Here is a 19,047-nt window from a genome sequence, read left to right as displayed (position 1 = left end):
GTGGCAGTAGCGTAAGGTTGTCGTGCCATCCTAGTTTCATATGTGGAAAGAGCGAGGAATAAAAACACTCTGAATCAAGACTCCGGTGTGCAAGCCTCGTCAATACAACGTTAACGTTAGCTGATGTTAACGTTCAGTGAAGCAGTGAAGACAGTTGAACAATAAAGACTGCCACACATTAAATTGACAGGTATATATCGTCGTTATCAGCTAAAATGAAATGAACTGTAAACTAGCATCTAGTAAAGAACTGCAAGCTTGTTAGCTAGTTAATAAATGTCAGAATAAAAACCAATCAATGATCCTTAATCATATTTTCACAGTGAAATAAGTTAAAAGTTCATGCTGTTTACCACAACTTATTAAATAAAGACAAAATATTAATATTAACCTACCATTTCATCCTGCCTGTGTCCGAGCCTCTGTGAGAGAAGGATCCGGATCGATCCGGCTGAAGCAGGTAAATGAACAACCCGGCACTTGGCCGCCACCCTGAGCCATAAAAAGGCAGACGTGACAGCAGCCGTATGGCACCAAAAACAAGTGGATAAATAAGTATTCAAATAATTAACTTAAGTAAAAATACCATAGTGTAAATTTACTCCACTATGGGTAAAAGTCCTACATTCAACATTTCACGTAAGTACAAAACTATCAACAAGTGTAAAAGTACTCAAGCTAGCTAACTGTCAGCGCTTGCTACAGTTCTATTTGTGTTCAGTATCATTGATGTATTCAAATGTGAGCAGTTAACTAAAGGATTAAGTGTTCCTCTGTGAGTTTAGGAAATTCTCTTACTTCTTAAACTGAATAAACTATTTAACTCCTCCTGGGATTAGCTGAAGAATACATCAGTACAAAGCTACAAAGACTAGGCTGTGTTTCTGAGCTCATGAAAAGTGGATTTTTGAAGGATTTATGGTTCTCACAGGACAGAGATGCCACAAACATATGATGATCTTATACAATTTGATGCATTGCTGTAGAATAAACTACCCAGCAGTATATATAGTTGTCAAAATGAGCCCTAACTTAAACATCTACAGCAGTAAAATACAACAGAAACATGAATGCAGCTGTAATATGACTTAAAAACATGCTATATGAGTAAAAGCAGGACTCACATAAGCAGAGTATTGTCATAGTGCTTTTACCTATTAAAGGATCTGATTACCTCTTCCACTGATTGCATTTGATTTCTTAATTTGTCTTATCTTTAAGATATGACGAATCTATTCTAACCTATTTTCTATTCCATTCAAATCCCAGCCCCCACTTTTCTTCTTTAACTCCAGTTTTCTGAACATTTTAAATTGCAGAAATATGTTCAGTCTACATCCTGAAGGAAAAAAGGACAATACAAACAATATTCTGTCACAGTCAGTTTCCACTGTGCTTGCAGGAGTCAAACTTGATTAACTTTCAGAGTAGAAGTGCCTTCCTCCTCCTCCCCATCCTCCTCCTCCTCGCGCAGAGCCTCGGCGTCTCATGAATAATCAGGACTTTCTAACATCCTCCCCTTCCAGCAGCCGGAGCGGTTTCAGTCAGGGGGGAGACTGACAGGTGGACCGTCCGTGAGCCCCGTCTAATCTGGGAAAAAGGGACTTTTCAGCGTCTTCCTCGGCCCTGGGAAGACCATGGCTTATTGTTTTTATTTTGCAACATATTTGTGATCATAATTGGACAAAAGAAGAGAAAGAATGTATAAAGAAGAAAATGGAGAAGAAAATTGTTTCCTGGGTTATTATTTAACTTGCTAAGTGAGACGGTAGATCAATCACAAGGTTACAATGCCAATAATAGTGGTACACTAGTGTGAAGATTAGCAAATAATACATTAGCAAGAGAAGCAGAGTGATGATAAAGGCTGCAGTAATCGTAATGTAACAGTTGAAGTCAACAGGTCTACTATTAGCATTAGCAGCAACAATAATGACACTATGGGGAAGACTGATGTTAGTAGTTGTTGCAGTCGAGCAGGTCCACAGCAGCAGGTGGTCTGCAGCAACGATCCCAAGAAACCTACAAGACAAGGGAGCACGAGAACTCCCGGGAAGATATATGGTTTGGGAGAGAGAGAGAGAGAGAGAGAGAGAGAGAGACACACACTATGTTGAGAACATCTCTTTGAACCTGTTAAAACAGGAGACGTTCATGTTTCAAAGGAACAATAACAATGTTGGTGTTTAAGCTTAAATAATAATCTAGATCCTCATTTTGTTTTTATTTCATGTGCAGCCACATAAGACTTACTGTGGAATTTAAAAGAACGAGAAAACCAGCTTTGTTATCTCGAGATAACGAGATAAATGAGTCGAGATCTCGATAAAACAACTAAAGTGAACTCGTTATCACTGGAAAACAGAGGAAATAAAATGTATGTTTGCATGTCCGCTCAGGGCTTCCGTATTATGTTAATCACTTTGTCCAATTCTTCTTTGTTTGTAAAAACTGGTTCGATTGATTATGAGTCAAATAAATGTGTAAATATGTGATTGTAACATAAAAAGTGTAAAATAAACTTGTTGTTGAACACGAGGCCTGAGCAAGCAGTGACTGAAGCACCAAACACTCAACAGCTTCACACACGTTTTATTTTAACAATGAAAACTACTTTATAAGGAGAATTAATACTCAATATGAATACATTAATAAGCTCAACTTGTAAACCATAGAAGAAGAGAAGTCCTAAAAGTCCTCAGAAAAGGGAAACTTTGAACAAAGTCCATCTGCGAGTGAAGACTGTGTGATACGGTCAAAAGCTCTGGAGCAAGAAGTCAGTGTCAAAACAGAATTCAGCTTCATTCATTCACAATAATCTCGTGTAACAGAGGGAGGAAACAAAACCTGACACCAACAGAGCTGCAGTTAGAGGCGGAGCAACACCTGAGAGAGGTGAGCTTCAACGTCACTCTGCAGGAATGAAAGTGAACGTCTGAAACAGAACAGCAGCCACGCAGCAGTCAGGACAACTCTCTGCTTTTCTCTGGAAGAAAATTCAAGCTGAGTTCATCAGATCTTTCTCAACCACACAGCAGAGTCTCTGTGAAACACCGGTGAGTACAGCTGAGGAGATTTACACTTTCAACAACCAGGACTGACACAAAAATCCAGCTCCACTCAGACAGGAAGTTACTCTCCTTTCATGTCATACCTGTCAAACTGATTCAAGTTTAACTGCGGCTGTTTGTCCACCTGCCAACTGCACATTAGCCCACTTTAACTCCTTTAAACAAACTCTGTGTGTCAGTTCTCAGGACGGCAGTGACTTGTGACTCTATCCTGTTGTTGTATTACTGTTTACTGATAGCTTCCTAACGTCACATTACGTTCCACTTCCTCTGGCTGTTTCACAATAAAAGCTTTCCACCAGAGAACCAGCATGAGGCTTTTACTTTGAAGAAAGCAGAAGGATATAAAAAGTAAACCGGCTTTGTTGGGAAATCTCTGCAATAAAAATTGTTGTGCACAACATGAAAGGACAAATATGCTAGTATACCTAGCTTGAGCAGCCAATGTGGTTAAATTGTGTGTTGATGCTCACAGCTCTGAAAGTTCAAGTCAAAACACTTTATTTCTAATTCTAACTTAGTTCACAGCTTAGTGATTCCTTATGTGAGGACTCTGATGTGGTGATTAGGTCAAATAATACTTCAGAGAACAATAATGACATCTCCCTCTTTGTCAACAAATAATTGTGTGTTTTAAATCAACTCTGTTCTTTGTTCTCTCTACATGTGTAGATATGGCTGCTGCAAACTATCAGTTATCTGAAGACCAGTTTCTGTGCTCCATCTGTCTGGATGTGTTCACTGATCCTGTCTCCACGTCATGTGGACACAACTTCTGCAAAAACTGCATCACTGAACACTGGAACACCAGCGACCAGTACCTGTGTCCAATGTGTAAGAAGGTTTTTAACACCAGACCTGAGCTGCACGTCAACACCTTCATCTCTGAGATGGTCGCTCAGTTCAGAGACAAAGCTCAACAGGAAGCCGGCAGCAGCAGCTCAGAGCAACAAGTGTCCAAACCAGGAGAAGTTCTCTGTGACGTCTGCACTGGAACCAAACTGAAGGCCCTGAAGTCCTGCTTAGATTGTCTGGCCTCCTACTGTGAGACTCACCTGGAGCCTCACCTGACAGCTTCACGTCTGAAACGACATCAGCTGATCGACCCTGTGGAGAACCTGGAGGACAGGATGTGTACGAAGCACGATAAACCTCTGGAGCTGTTCTGTAAGACTGACCAGACGTGTGTCTGCGTGCTCTGCTCTGTTTTAGACCACAAGACACATGAGTTTGTTCCTCTGAAGGAAGAATATGAAGAGAAGAAGGCAGAGCTGGGGAAGACAGAGGCTGACATTCAGCAGATGATCCAGAAGAGACACCTGAAGATTGACGAGGTCAAACGCTCAGTCCACCTCAGTAAGGAAGATGCAGACAGAGAGATAGCAGAAGGTGTTCGAGTCTTCACCGCTCTGAAGGAGTCTGTTGAGAGAGGCCAGGCCGAGCTCATGGACACGATCAAAGAGAAGCAGGAAACAAGAGAAAAACAGGCCCAAGCTTTCATCAAGGAGCTGGAGCGGGAAATCTCTGAGCTGAAGAAGAGAAGCTCTGAGGTGGAGCAACTCTCACGCTCTGAAGACCACCTCCATCTTCTCCAGAGAGTCCAGTCCCTAAACATCAACGAGCCACCACCCAAAGACTGGACAGAGGTCACCTTCGGCCCAAAGCCACATGAGGGGACTGTGGTGAGAGCTGTGGCTCAGCTGGAGGAGACACTCAGGGAAGAGATGAAGCAGCTGCTGGATGCTGAACTGAAGAGGGTCCAGCAGTATGCAGCGGATGTGACTCTTGATCCTGATACAGCAAATCCATGGCTCATCCTGTCTGATGATGGAAAACAAGTTCATCATGGTGATGTGAAGAAGAAGCTTCCAGACAATCCAGAGAGATTTTCTCATTGTGCTTGCGTGTTAGCAAAGCAGAGTTTCTCTTCAGGCAGATTTTACTTCGAGGTTCAGGTTAAAGGAAAGACTAGATGGGATTTAGGAGTGGCCAGAGAGTCGATCAATAGGAAGGGAGGCATCAGACTGAGACCTCAGGATGGTATCTGGTCTACATGTTTGAGAAATAGAAATGAATATGAAGCTTGTGCTGACCCTCCAGTCCGTCTCTCTCTGAAGTCTCCGCCTGAGAAGGTGGGGGTGTTTGTGGATTATGAGGAGGGTCTGGTCTCCTTCTGTGACGTCGACTCTGCAGCTCTGATCTACTCCTTTACTGACTGCTCCTTCACAGAGAAACTCTTCCCATACTTCAGTCCCTGTAATAATTATGGAGGTGAAAACTCTGCCCCTCTGATCATCTCTCCTGTCACTAAGTAGAACAATCATCTGATTGCGTGTTTGAGCTCGCACCATTCATTCAAAGAACATAATCATTGATCTGTTTGTTGTGATTCAGAGTGATTGAGCTATTCCATTTCATTATGACGTCAGATTGATCATTTTTACTCACTGCTGCAACACATTGGTCTTCATGCTGATTATTGAACTTGTAAAATCAAACTTGTGGACATTTATTCCAACGTCAGGTCTTTATAAACATTATAACAAGAACAGGTTTTACTGGAGTGAGGCATTGAGGTGTTCAGGATGCAAATCTGTGCAAACTTTAATTGTTTGCTCAGATTACATGATGGGTTTGGGCACATGGTGTGACTTTACTAAGTTTAGGAAACTAACTGTTCAAACATTTATTAAAAGAAATCAAAGCAAATGAGAAATCTTGGATGTGAGTGTTTTTTCAATTCAATTCCAGGACACACGTCTCAGTAGAAGGCAGCATCGAACAGATTAATTTGAATATAAAATAAAAAGATAAACAAGAGTAAGAACATCTATGACACTTTTCTTCTCTTCATTTGCAGGCACCGAGTTGTATAATAATAATAATAATACATTTTATTTATAAGCGCCTTTCAGGACACTCAAGGTCGCTGTACAACAAACACAAACCATAGTAAAAACACCAACAAGAGTAAAACAAACCAGATAAAATACATTAAGAGTGGGTGAGGGACAGTGCTTAGAGTTGGGGAGAGTAGGTGAGGCGGAACAGATGAGTTTTGAGATTGGATTCAAAGATGGGGAGGGTGGATCAGTTTCGTAGGTCGGGTGGGAGAGAATTCCAGCACTGGGGAGCAGAGCGGCTGAAAGCTCTGGCCCCCATGGTGCTGAGGCGAGCAGGGGGTACGGTGAGGTGGATGGAGGAGGAAGACCGGAGGGTGCGGGATGGAGTGGCAATGTACAGGAGGTCGGAGAGGTAAGGAGGGGCAAGGTTGTGAATAGATTTGAAAGTATACAGAAGGATTTTGTAGGTGATCCGTTGGTTGATTGGGAGCCAGTGGAGTTTCTGTAGGATGGGGGTGATGTGGTGGGAAGAAGGTGTTCTGGTGATGATCCGGGCGGCAGAGTTCTGGACAAGCTGAAGTTTATGGAGGGCTTTCTGGGGGAGGCCGAAGAGAAGGGAGTTGCAGTAATCGAGGCGGGAGGTGACGAGGCTGTGGACAAGAATGGCAGAGGTGTGGGGAGTGAGGGAGGGGCAGAGACGGTTGATATTACGTATGTGGAAGTAAGCGGACCGGGTGACGTTATTTATGTGTGATTGGAAAGATAGAGTACTGTCGAGGATGACACCCAGACTCTTAACCTGAGGGGAGGGGGAAACGGAGGTGCTGTCTATGGAGAGTGAGAAACTGTCAACTTTAGATAGGGTGGATTTGGTGCCGATGAGAAGGATTTCGGTTTTTTGCTGTTTAATTTTAGAAAGTTTGAGGTGAACCAGGATTTTATTTCAGAAAGGCAGGAGGAGAGGGAGGGGGGTGGGAGTGTGGAATTCGGTTTGCAGGAGAGGTAGAGCTGGATGTCATCCGCAAAGCAGTGGAAATGGATGTTAAATTTGCGGAGGATATGGCCAAGGGGGAAGAGGTAAGTGATGAAGAGGAGGGGCCCCAGGACAGAGCCCTGGGGCACACCTGTAGTGACTGGGGAGGGGACGGATGTGAAGGACTTGAGCTGAATGAACTGGGTATGGCCTGAGAGGTAGGAGCGGAACCAGTGAAGGGGGGTATGAGTGATGCCAACGGAGGAGAGTCTACTGAGGAGGATGGGGTGGGAGATAGTTTCGAAGGCCGCACTCAGGTCAAGGAGGATGAGGATGGAGAGTGAACCGGTGTCAGCTGCAGTGAGGAGATCGTTGGTGATTTTGATGAGGGCGGTGCTGTGACGGGGACGGAAACCAGATTGAAAAGGCTCGTAGAGGCTGTTGTGGGTGAGATGGGCGTGAAGTTGAAAAGAGACTATTTTTTCAAGGATTTTGGAGATGAAAGGTAAGTCAGGTAGGTCAGTTGAGTAGAAATGGGGGGGGTAAGGAGTGGGGAGGCTGGAGGATTCTATTGAGCAGTGAGAATAGTGTTTTGGTGTTTCCTTCATTGAAGGGGATGAGACCGGAGTAATAATCAGATTTACGGTGAGCAATGGAGTCCTTGTAGAGAAGAATATGAGCCTTGTAAATGTCCTTGTGAATGGTGAGACCAGTTTTTTTTGTAGAGCCGTTCAAGTTGGCGACCTTGTGCTTTCAATGACCAGAGTTCAGGGGTGTACCAGGGGGCAGTGGATGAGAAGGAGACTGACCGGGTTTTCAGAGGGGCAAGAGAGTTGAGGATGCTGTGTAGACCATTGTTGTAAAGTGCTGTGAGATCATCAGGGTTGGAGAGATATTGAGATATTGTCAATTTTGGAGCAGAGAGTGTCAACGTTGATGTCCTTCAGATTCCTGAATGAGATGAGACGTGGAGATTTGATTGCAGATAGGCAGAGTGCAGCGTTGAATGTGAGGAGGAAGTGGTCTGTTATATGGAGTTCGTCGGAGGTGCAGTTGAGGGGGGTGAGACCAGAGCAACAGATTAAGTCCAGAGTATGACCTTTGGAGTGGGTTGGGAAATCGATGTATTGATGTAATCCAAAACTGTCAAGGCAGGATAAAAAATCTCTGGTGACAATTATTGTTGTCGATGTGAATGTTGAAATCTCCCAGCAGTATTATGTTAGATGAAAGAGTGGAGAGTTAAGTGAGAAGAGTGGCAAAGCGAGCTGACAGCAGGGACTGGCACAGGCAAAACTTTCCACTTCTCGCGAATTACCGCGAGACCTCCGCCGCGACCGTTGCCACAGGGATGGCAGATGTAAACAAAGCTGTGAGGAGTTGACTCGTTCAGCTGAGAAAAGTCGTTTGGCTGCTGCCAAGTTTCAGTCAAACAAAGAAAATCAAGCTTACGGTCTGTGAGGAAATCCTGGATGAGATGACCCTTGCTCGTAAGAGAGCAGATGTTGAGCAGACCGAAGCGAACAGTTGTGTTGTCATGCTTGACAGTAGCATTAGCCGACCTAGCCAGGCAGGCTAATGCACGGCTATCAGCAGCCCTGCCAGAGTTTCTGGGGGAGCGACGAGTGATGGACCAGAGGGATTTTATTTCTGTGGAGGAGATATCTCGATGAAAGTTCCTGTGGGACCCACGATGGATGTATCTCCGGCGCCAGAGAGCGTTGTCCGAGTGAAGATGCAGAGCTGGCGGCGGTGGAGGCACGGGTCGATGACGGCGGATCCAGCGGAGCTCGGCGGCTGTATACCGGAGTCCTTCAGCCATCGGATGAGGGCAAAACGATAAGGCTGACCAGGAAAGTGCAGTCTATGTAGCGGGTCCCGGCTAGGTCTCCGCTGACAGATATATGTAGATAATCCACTGGTGGAGTGCACTGGAAATATTAGAAATATCACACAGGAATCAGCGAAGCTCTTTCTCCATCTATCTGGATTATATTTATTTATATATTCATTTTAAACATTCAACTGCAATAATGAATTATTTTGTTATTTTATCTGCTTTACATTAAAGCACAGGTTATATCCACATTTGGAATACATGACACCATATGTCCTTTAAAAGTCTGTTTCCACAGAAATGTCTCTTTTAACATATTTTCCAAAAATAAACTTCTCAACATTCATAGCAAACATTAAATAAACAGTTTCACTAAATTGCATTTTCTGTCTATCATCAACCATGTGTGAGCTTCTCCCTCAAACACTCGTCATCTTTAACCTCTCATCAAAGAGTAATTTTGCAATAACTATACATTTTATAAGTGTTAACTTGATATAACAGAATAAATCTCTCTTGCGCTTAAGCTATATTAGATTTACACTATATATATATGAACGCAAACTGGAATGCTAAACATGGCTACCTCATAGCTTGGTGCTATATTCATGAACTAGAACCATATCAATGTCTACGTGCGCGCCACTTAAAGCAATTCTTACCTTTCTGGCATGTCCCTCAGCACTTTTAAAATTTGAACAAGAACAACTCCGCCTCCCTTCAAAGTCCCACCCTCTTCCCCCTGCCTGACCTCTGACGCTCCCCTCCCTCCCTCCCTCCTCCTCCATGCATCCCTGACGCGTGCGGTGAGAGAAGTAGCGCGAGTGAAATGGGTCAATGGAGTCGGAGTCAGAGTCAGAGGCACAGGTAAGTGAAAACTAACCAACAGTAATTAAATAATATTCAATTCTGCATGTGGTATAAAATAAAATTCCCTCCCTCATAACGTTTAGTTACCTTTTGTAGTCTGACGAACTACCAACGTTACTATCGTAATTATAGCATTTCATCGCCTGTTTGTTTACAGTCAAATGCGTCGTTTTTTGGCAGAATTAATATTTTCTTGCTGTCATAACGTCTTACCTTGCCTGAATTGTCCCGGTAACGTTTGTCATAAAATTAGGAGCAGTTGAAGCAGTTTTGTTTACAGGTTAACTTTGTTGAGAACCTGTTTTGTCAGCTAACGGTAGCTAACGGTAGCTAACTTTAGCCCTCGTTCAGACGTTTAGCTTCAACATTTTTTTCTTTTAACTTTATGTCAAAGTAACAAAGTAAAAGGCTCTTTCTTTTTTTAAATTGTGGTGCTTCTTGGAGGAGAGTGTGGTTGGAGATCCCGACTACGTTCCGGATCTTCAGAGGCAGGGGCCCACAGCAGCAGCCTACAGCAGGAACCAGCACAGGAGGTGTAAGAGCCCCGAGAAGGGCAGGTCCTTCCAGGGGCTGCCAGGGTAGAAGCAGCAGGGCCGTGGGGTGATGCGGAGTGGGGAATCTGCTGAGGAGAGGCCCGGAACCAGCAGACAAGCTGCCCCAAGATCCACAACAAGAGCCAGTCGGAGGGCACGTGGACCTGCTGTACTCAGTCCTGACGATCTCATCCGAGTCCAGCAGTTCATATAGTTTTGTATTTTTTCTTATTCACGTTGTTCAATAAAACCTTGCATTGTATAATTGCATTTGTCTTTTTACTCACATAACGTAATGTTTATTATACTTTACTTCCATTATGACCCTTTTTTCATATTCCCACTTCATCTGAATGAACTGCAGTGAATTACTAAAATCAATTTTTTAGAAAAACATTTATTATTGTACACAGTTTATCTTTTTTTACAGCTGTCTTCTATAAGAAATTAGTTATTTGGTCCCAATAAAAAAGCAAATAAATAACATAAGGCACTTGCAAGATTACTGTTTAGTAATGCAAACAAATCTTTTAGATGTAACATTCAGCTCTTCATGAGTTCCAGGGGTACCAAGTCTTGGCTGGTGCTGGACGTCCTCCATTACGGTGAGAGTGGTGTACCTTGACAAAGAGTAAAAGAAATAGAAACGTGACACAGGATATGAATTGCATAAACTCAAACAGGCTAGATTTTATATAGATCTTAAGCTGCTTTGGCACAGAGTGATGTTATCACAATGTACAGTGGAGCAAGTGTATGTATCAACTTATTACAATTTAAAATTCCCTACTGGTAAATAGTACTTCTTCCCAAGGATGGAAAAAGTCACAAACATAGACAGATCGGTCTTATTTACACAGATGTCAGCTAGCCAGCATTATCTATTAGCCGGAGAAGTCTTCTAGCAATGTGCTGAACTAGCTCTGGTTACTGTACAACCAACCAAGTCAAACGCAACCCCGGAGTTATCATACTAGAACTGGGTTAATGACAACTTCACAATAAACACTGAGGCTAACGCTGAAGCTAACGTCACCGGTAGTATAACGTTAAACAAACCAAGCTGTGGAGTCAGTTTGTTTACACTACCGGTGCTAACGCTAACGCTAGGCTAAATTTCCCTGCACAAATAACATAATATTACAAAACGACAGTAACTGGTAACTGATGTTATCACATGTAATGTTGTGTTTTAGGATTAGGCAAACTTAACGTACCTGTCCAGCAGAAACTCTGCGACCATCTCATCTCTTTTTAGCTCCGGATGTAGCTGCATTAGCCTCCTCCATTGCTGGAAAGCAGAGCCGATGTTGACTCCAGTCTTGCCTCTTGCCGCATCAAGCTCTTTCTTTAAGGCAGCTTTTTGTGAAATAGTCTTCTTTGTCCTGATACTTTTCTCTGTGGGTGCAGCTGATGATGGAAGTGGCAGCTCGCATTGGTCAGTCATTGTCAGTTCTCCGTTCCTTGCTCTCTCTCACCGCTCTACTGCTCTACCAGAGAGGCGCGTGACTTGCGAGCCGTGACAGCGGTGCAACTGGGAGGGACGCGGCGACGGATGACAGACAGGAAGCTCGGCAAATCAATTTACTCGGACCGAATAAAATGATTGGTCAGACTTTTATCAGAAATATATGAGAATTAAATATTGATGAGTTTCAACGCCTAGTGGAATTCTTTTACATTTTATTGTGCTATACGCTTATTAGGAGCATTTTATGATTACAAAAAAAAAGCGTAAAAATGCCAGAAAGGTAAGAATTGCTTTAAACAGGGCTGCAGCCGTAGCTGATCTTAACCTGCAGATTAGCATTAGCTTTCATTTTTAACAATGTATCACACACACAACTTCTTTTCACACACAGAAATAACTCACAAATGTCCAGCAGCCGAAAGAAATAAACGAAAGGATTCACTGAGCTACGGCATCAGGCGCCATTTTCTCATCTACAACCGTCACGTACCGTAACACTTAAATGTTCATACTTTTAACACACTTTTAGCTCAAAGATCACACATCACCGGGGATTCATATTAGTTTATAAACATCTGATACCACATTAAAAACGAGTAACTAACCTGGAAATATTAGAAATATCACACAGGAATCAGCGAAGCAGGACAACTGTTGCTCTTTCTCCATCTATCTGGATTATGAGCCAAACTCCCGCTGCACATTGCAAAGTCCCAGTGACGCTGCTGGTCAGTGCTGCCACCAAGTGTCCATTTTATGCAACAGCATGTCAGTGTGCTTCTCTGTAACTTCTTATTATAAATAAATTAGACAGAATAAAATAAAACAATACAATTGCAATTAGCCAAAAAGTGATTCTTAGAGGAAAGGGGGAAAAAAGTAATAATCTCAACATAATACTTATTACAGAGTATCACATATACATTATGTGTTTATTAGTCTATCTATTTCCATGTATGAGGACTTAACATTTTACAAGAATATACTGTTGTGTACAATGTGCAGAAATAATTATTGTGAATATTTCTGAGGCAGTATATTATACTTTACTGCCCTGAAGGACATTCATTTGGAACTGTAACAGAGACGGAGGCAGAGAGAGCAGAGAGGCAGAGGGAGGCGGAGGAGACGGAGCCCAAAGCAGCTAAGTTAATGGAGGGAAAACTAGCTATCCGGCTTGCTAACTAGCGCGCTAGCTAGCTCGCCACATTAACGTTAGCTAATGTTAACGTTCAGTGAAGCCGTGAAGACAGTTGAACAATAAAGACTGCCACACATTAAATTGACAGGTATATATCGTCGTTATCAGCTAAAATTAAATGAACTGTAAACTAGCATCTAGTAAAGAACTGCAAGCCTGTTAGCTAGTTAATAAATGTCAGAATAAAAAACAATCAATGATCCTTAATCATAATTTCACAGTGAAATGAGTTAAAAGTTCATGCTGTTTACCACACCTTATTAAATAAAGATAAAATATTAATATTAACCTACCATTTCATCCTGCCTGTGTCCGAGCCTCTGTGAGAGAAGGATCCGGATTGATCCGGCTGAAGCAGGAAAAAGAACAACCCGGCACTTGGCCGCCACCCTGAGCCATAAAAAGGCAGACGTGACAGCAGCCATATGGCACCAAAAACAAGTGGATAAATAAGTATTCACATAATTTACTTAAGTAAAAATACCATAGTGTAAATTTACTCCATTATGGGTAAAAGTCCTACATTCAACATTTCACGTAAGTACAAAACTATCAGCAAGTGTAAAAGTACTCAAGCTAGTTAACTGTCAGCGCTTGCTACAGTTCTATTTGTGTTCAGTATCATTGATGTATTCAAATGTGAGCAGTTAACTAAAGGATTAAGTGTTCCTCTGTGAGTTTAGGAAATTCTCTTACTTCTTAAACTGAATAAACTATTTAACTCCTCCTGGGATTAGCTGAAGAATACATCAGTACAAAGCTACAAAGACTAGGCTGTGTTTCTGAGCTCATGAAAAGTGGATTTTTGAAGGATTTATGGTTCTCACAGGACAGAGATGCCACAAACATATGATGATCTTATACAATTTGATGCATTGCTGTAGAATAAACTACCCAGCAGTATATATAGTTGTCAAAATGAGCCCTAACTTAAACATCTACAGCAGTAAAATACAACAGAAACATGAATGCAGCTGTAATATGACTTAAAAACATGCTATATAAGAGTAAAAGCATGACTCACATAAGCAGAGTATTGTCATAGTGCTTTTACCTATTAAAGGATCTGATTACCTCTTCCACTGATTGCATTTGATTTCTTAATTTGTCTTATCTTTAAGATATGACGAATCTATTCTAACCTATTTTCTATTCCATTCAAATCCCAGCCCCCACTTTTCTTCTTTAACTCCAGTTTTCTGAACATTTTAAATTGCAGAAATATGTTCAGTCTACATCCTGAAGGAAAAAAGGACAATACAAACAATATTCTGTCACAGTCAGTTTCCACTGTGCTTGCAGGAGTCAAACTTGATTAACTTTCAGAGTAGAAGTGCCTTCCTCCTCCTCCCCATCCTCCTCCTCCTCGCGCAGAGCCTCGGCGTCTCATGAATAATCAGGACTTTCTAACATCCTCCCCTTCCAGCAGCCGGAGCGGTTTCAGTCAGGGGGGAGACTGACAGGTGGACCGTCCGTGAGCCCCGTCTAATCTGGGAAAAAGGGACTTTTCCGCGTCTTCCTCGGCCCTGGGAAGACCATGGCTTATTGTTTTTATTTTGCAACATATTTGTGATCATAATTGGACAAAAGAAGAGAAAGAATGTATAAAGAAGAAAATGGAGAAGAAAATTGTTTCCTGGGTTATTATTTAACTTGCTAAGTGAGACAGTAGATCAATCACAAGGTTACAATGCCAATAATAGTGGTACACTAGTGTGAAGATTAGCAAATAATACATTAGCAAGAGAAGCAGAGTGATGATAAAGGCTGCAGTAATCGTAATGTAACAGTTGAAGTCAACAGGTCTACTATTAGCATTAGCAGCAACAATAATGACACTATGGGGAAGACTGATGTTAGTAGTTGTTGCAGTCGAGCAGGTCCACAGCAGCAGGTGGTCTGCAGCAACGATCCCAAGAAACCTACAAGACAAGGGAGCACGAGAACTCCCGGGAAGATATGTGGTTAGTAATGTTAATGGGACCAGAAGATACAGAGTTAATGAGCTGCATTAATATGACCGAGAGAGAGAGAGAGAGAGAGAGAGAGAGAGAGGAAGAGAGAGAGAGAGAGAGAGAGACACACACTATGTTGAGAACATCTCTTTGAACCTGTTAAAACAGGAGACATTCATGTTTCAAAGGAACAATAACAATGTTGGTGTTTAAGCTTAAATAATAATCTAGATCCTCATTTTGTTTTTATTTCATGTGCAGCCACATAAGACTTACTGTGGAATTTAAAAGAACGAGAAAACCAGCTTTGTTATCTCGAGATAACGAGATAAATGAGTCGAGATCTCGATAAAACAACTAAAATGAACTTGTTATCACTGGAAAACAGAGGAAATAAAATGTATGTTTGCATGTCCGCTCAGGGCTTCCGTATTATGTTAATCACTTTGTCCAATTCTTCTTTGTTTGTAAAAACTGGTTCGATTGATTATGAGTCAAATAAATGTGTAAATATGTGATTGTAACATAAAAAGTGTAAAATAAACTTGTTGTTGAACACGAGGCCTGAGCAAGCAGTGACTGAAGCACCAAACACTCAACAGCTTCACACACATGTTCTATTTTAACAAGGAAAACTACTTTATAAGGAGAATTAATACTCAATATGAATACATTAATAAGCTCAACTTGTAAACCATAGAAGAAGAGAAGTCCTAAAAGTCCTCAGAAAAGGGAAACTTTGAACAAAGTCCATCTGCGAGTGAAGACTGTGTGATACGGTCAAAAGCTCTGGAGCAAGAAGTCAGTGTCAAAACAGAATTCAGCTTCATTCATTCACAATAATCTCGTGTAACAGAGGGAGGAAACAAAACCTGACACCAACAGAGCTGCAGTTAGAGGCGGAGCAACACCTGAGAGAGGTGAGCTTCAACGTCACTCTGCAGAAATGAAAGTGAACGTCTGAAACAGAACAGCAGCCACGCAGCAGTCAGGACAACTCTCTGCTTTTCTCTGGAAGAAAATTCAAGCTGAGTTCATCAGATCTTTCTCAACCACACAGCAGAGTCTCTGTGAAACACCGGTGAGTACAGCTGAGGAGATTTACACTTTCAACAACCAGGACTGACACAAAAATCCAGCTCCACTCAGACAGGAAGTTACTCTCCTTTCATGTCATACCTGTCAAACTGATTCAAGTTTAACTGCGGCTGTTTGTCCACCTGCCAACTGCACATTAGCCCACTTTAACTCCTTTAAACAAACTCTGTGAGTCAGTTCTCAGGACGGCAGTGACTTGTGACTCTATCATGTTGTTGTATTACTGTTTACTGATAGCTTCCTAACGTCACATTACGTTCCACTTCCTCTGGCTGTTTCACAATAAAAGCTTTCCACCAGAGAACCAGCATGAGGCTTTTACTTTGAAGAAAGCAGAAGGATATAAAAAGTGAACCGGCTTTGTTGGGAAATCTCTGCAATAAAAATTGTTGTGCACAACATGAAAGGACAAATATGCTAGTATACCTAGCTTGAGCAGCCAATGTGGTTAAATTGTGTGTTGATGCTCACAGCTCTGAAAGTTCAAGTCAAAACACTTTATTTCTAATTCTAACTTAGTTCACAGCTTAGTGATTCCTTATGTGAGGACTCTGATGTGGTGATTAGGTCAAATAATACTTCAGAGAACAATAATGACATCTCCCTCTTTGTCAACAAATAATTGTGTGTTTTAAATCAACTCTGTTCTTTGTTCTCTCTACATGTGTAGATATGGCTGCTGCAAACTATCAGTTATCTGAAGACCAGTTTCTGTGCTCCATCTGTCTGGATGTGTTCACTGATCCTGTCTCCACGTCATGTGGACACAACTTCTGCAAAAACTGCATCACTGAACACTGGAACACCAGCGACCAGTACCTGTGTCCAATGTGTAAGAAGGTTTTTAACACCAGACCTGAGCTGCACGTCAACACCTTCATCTCTGAGATGGTCGCTCAGTTCAGAGACAAAGCTCAACAGGAAGCCGGCAGCAGCAGCTCAGAGCAACAAGTGTCCAAACCAGGAGAAGTTCTCTGTGACGCCTGCACTGGAACCAAACTGAAGGCCCTGAAGTCCTGCTTAGATTGTCTGGCCTCCTACTGTGAGACTCACCTGGAGCCTCACCTGACAGCTTCACGCCTGAAACGACATCAGCTGATCGACCCTGTGGAGAACCTGGAGGACAGGATGTGTACGAAGCACGATAAACCTCTGGAGCTGTTCTGTAAGACCGACCAGACGTGTGTCTGCGTGCTCTGCTCTGTTTTAGACCACAAGACACATGAGTTTGTTCCTCTGAAGGAAGAATATGAAGAGAAGAAGGCCGAGCTGGGGAAGACAGAGGCTGACATTAAGCAGATGATCCACAAGAGACACCTGAAGATTGACGAGGTCAAACGCTCAGCCGACCTCAGTAAGGAAGATGCAGACAGAGAGATAGCAGAAGGTGTTCGAGTCTTCACCGCTCTGAAGGAGTCTGTTGAGAGAGGCCAGGCCGAGCTCATGGACACGATCAAACAGAAGCAGGAAACAAGAGAAAAACAGGCCCAAGCTTTCATCAAGGAGCTGGAGCAGGAAATCTCTGAGCTGAAGAAGAGAAGCTCTGAGGTGGAGCAACTCTCACGCTCTGAAGACCACCTCCATCTTCTCCAGAGAGTCCAGTCCCTAAACATCAACGAGCCACCACCCAAAGACTGGACAGAGGTCACCTTCAGCCCAAAGCCACATGAGGGGACTGTGGTGAGAGCTGTGGCTCAGCTGGAGGAGACACTCAGGGAAGAGATGAAGAAGCTGCTGGATGCTGAGCTGAAGAGAGTCCAGCAGTATGCAGCGGATGTGACTCTTGATCCTGATACAGCACATCGTAAACTCATCCTGTCTGATGATGGAAAACAAGTTCATCATGGTGATGTGAAGAAGAAGCTTCCAGACAATCCAGAGAGATTTTCTAAATATGGCTTTGTGTTAGCAAAGCAGAGTTTCTCTTCAGGCAGATTTTACTTCGAGGTTCAGGTTAAAGGAAAGACTGAGTGGGTTTTAGGAGTGGCCAGAGAGTCGATCAACAGGAAGGGAGGCATCACACTGAGACCTGGGGAGGGTTATTGGTCTATATGTTTGAGAAACAGAAATGAGTACACAGCTCTTGCTGACCCTCCAGTCCGTCTCTCTCTGAAGTCTCCGCCTGAGAAGGTGGGGGTGTTTGTGGATTATGAGGAGGGTCTGGTCTCCTTCTGTGACGTCGACTCTGCAGCTCTGATCTACTCCTTCACTGACTGCTCCTTCACAGAGAAACTCTTCCCATACTTCACTCCCTGTAATAATGATGGAGGTAAAAACTCTGCCCCTCTGATCATCTCTCCTGTCACTAAGTAGAACAATCATCTGATTGTGTGTTTGAGCTCGCACCATTCATTCAAAGAACATAATCATTGATCTGTTTGTTGTGATTCAGAGTGATTGAGCTATTCCATTTCATTATGATGTCAGATTGATCATTTTTACTCACTGCTGCAACACATTGGTCTTCATGCTGATTATTGAACTTGTCAAATCAAACTTGTGGACATTTATTCCAACGTCAGGTCTTTATAAACATTATAACAAGAACAGGTTTTACTGGAGTGAGGCATTGAGGTGTTCAGGATGCAAATCTGTGCAGACTTTAATTGTTTGGTCAGATTACATGATGGGTTTGGGCACATGGTGTGACTTTACTAAGTTTAGGAAACTAACTGTTCAAACATTTATTAAAAGAAATCAAAGCAAATGAAAAATCTTGGATGTGAGTGTTTTTCTGTGTTCTTGACTTATTAAAATCTGTCTTGTATCAAAGCCCTGAATGTTTATTCTAGGTGTTACTTTTGTGTTCAGTATCATTGATGTATTCAAATGTGAGCAGTTAACTAAAGGATTAAGTGTTCCTCTGTGAGTTTAGGAAATTCTCTTACTTCTTAAACTGAATAAACTATTTCACTCCTCCTGGGATTAGCTGAAGAATGCATCAGTACAAAGCTACAAAGACTAGGCTGTGTTTCTGAGCTCATGAAAAGTGGATTTTTGAAGGATTTATGGTTCTCACAGGACAGAGATGCCACAAACATATGATGATCTTATACAATTTGATGCATTGCTGTAGAATAAACTACCCAGCAGTATATATAGTTGTCAAAATGAGCCCTAACTTAAACATCTACAGCAGTAAAATACAACAGAAACATGAATGCAGCTGTAATATGACTTAAAAACATGCTATAT

At 42.3% G+C, this 19,047-nt stretch overlaps 2 protein-coding genes across 2 annotated transcripts; both read left to right on the top strand.

Annotated features, from left to right (window-relative positions):
• Positions 1–2,940: 2,940 nt before the first annotated feature.
• Positions 2,941–5,732, top strand: LOC138594414 (E3 ubiquitin-protein ligase TRIM21-like). The gene is made up of 2 exons (XM_069665486.1): positions 2,941–3,056; positions 3,744–5,732. The coding sequence occupies exon 2, from the start codon at positions 3,746–3,748 to the stop codon at positions 5,384–5,386; it is 1,641 nt and encodes a 546-aa protein (XP_069521587.1). The 5' UTR covers positions 2,941–3,056; positions 3,744–3,745; the 3' UTR covers positions 5,387–5,732.
• Positions 5,733–15,720: 9,988 nt separating this feature from the next.
• Positions 15,721–18,566, top strand: LOC138594501 (E3 ubiquitin-protein ligase TRIM21-like). The gene is made up of 2 exons (XM_069665613.1): positions 15,721–15,835; positions 16,523–18,566. Exon 2 carries the CDS (start codon positions 16,525–16,527, stop codon positions 18,163–18,165), a length of 1,641 nt encoding a protein of 546 aa, XP_069521714.1. The 5' UTR covers positions 15,721–15,835; positions 16,523–16,524; the 3' UTR covers positions 18,166–18,566.
• Positions 18,567–19,047: the final 481 nt, after the last annotated feature.

This window comes from Semicossyphus pulcher, unplaced genomic scaffold (assembly GCF_022749685.1).
Source record: "Semicossyphus pulcher isolate SPU_LCO1_2020_fin unplaced genomic scaffold, fSemPul1.0.p SCAF_17, whole genome shotgun sequence".
In the NCBI taxonomy this organism is placed as follows: Eukaryota; Metazoa; Chordata; class Actinopteri; order Labriformes; family Labridae; genus Semicossyphus; species Semicossyphus pulcher.
This window is presented reverse-complemented; position numbering and strand designations above follow the sequence as displayed.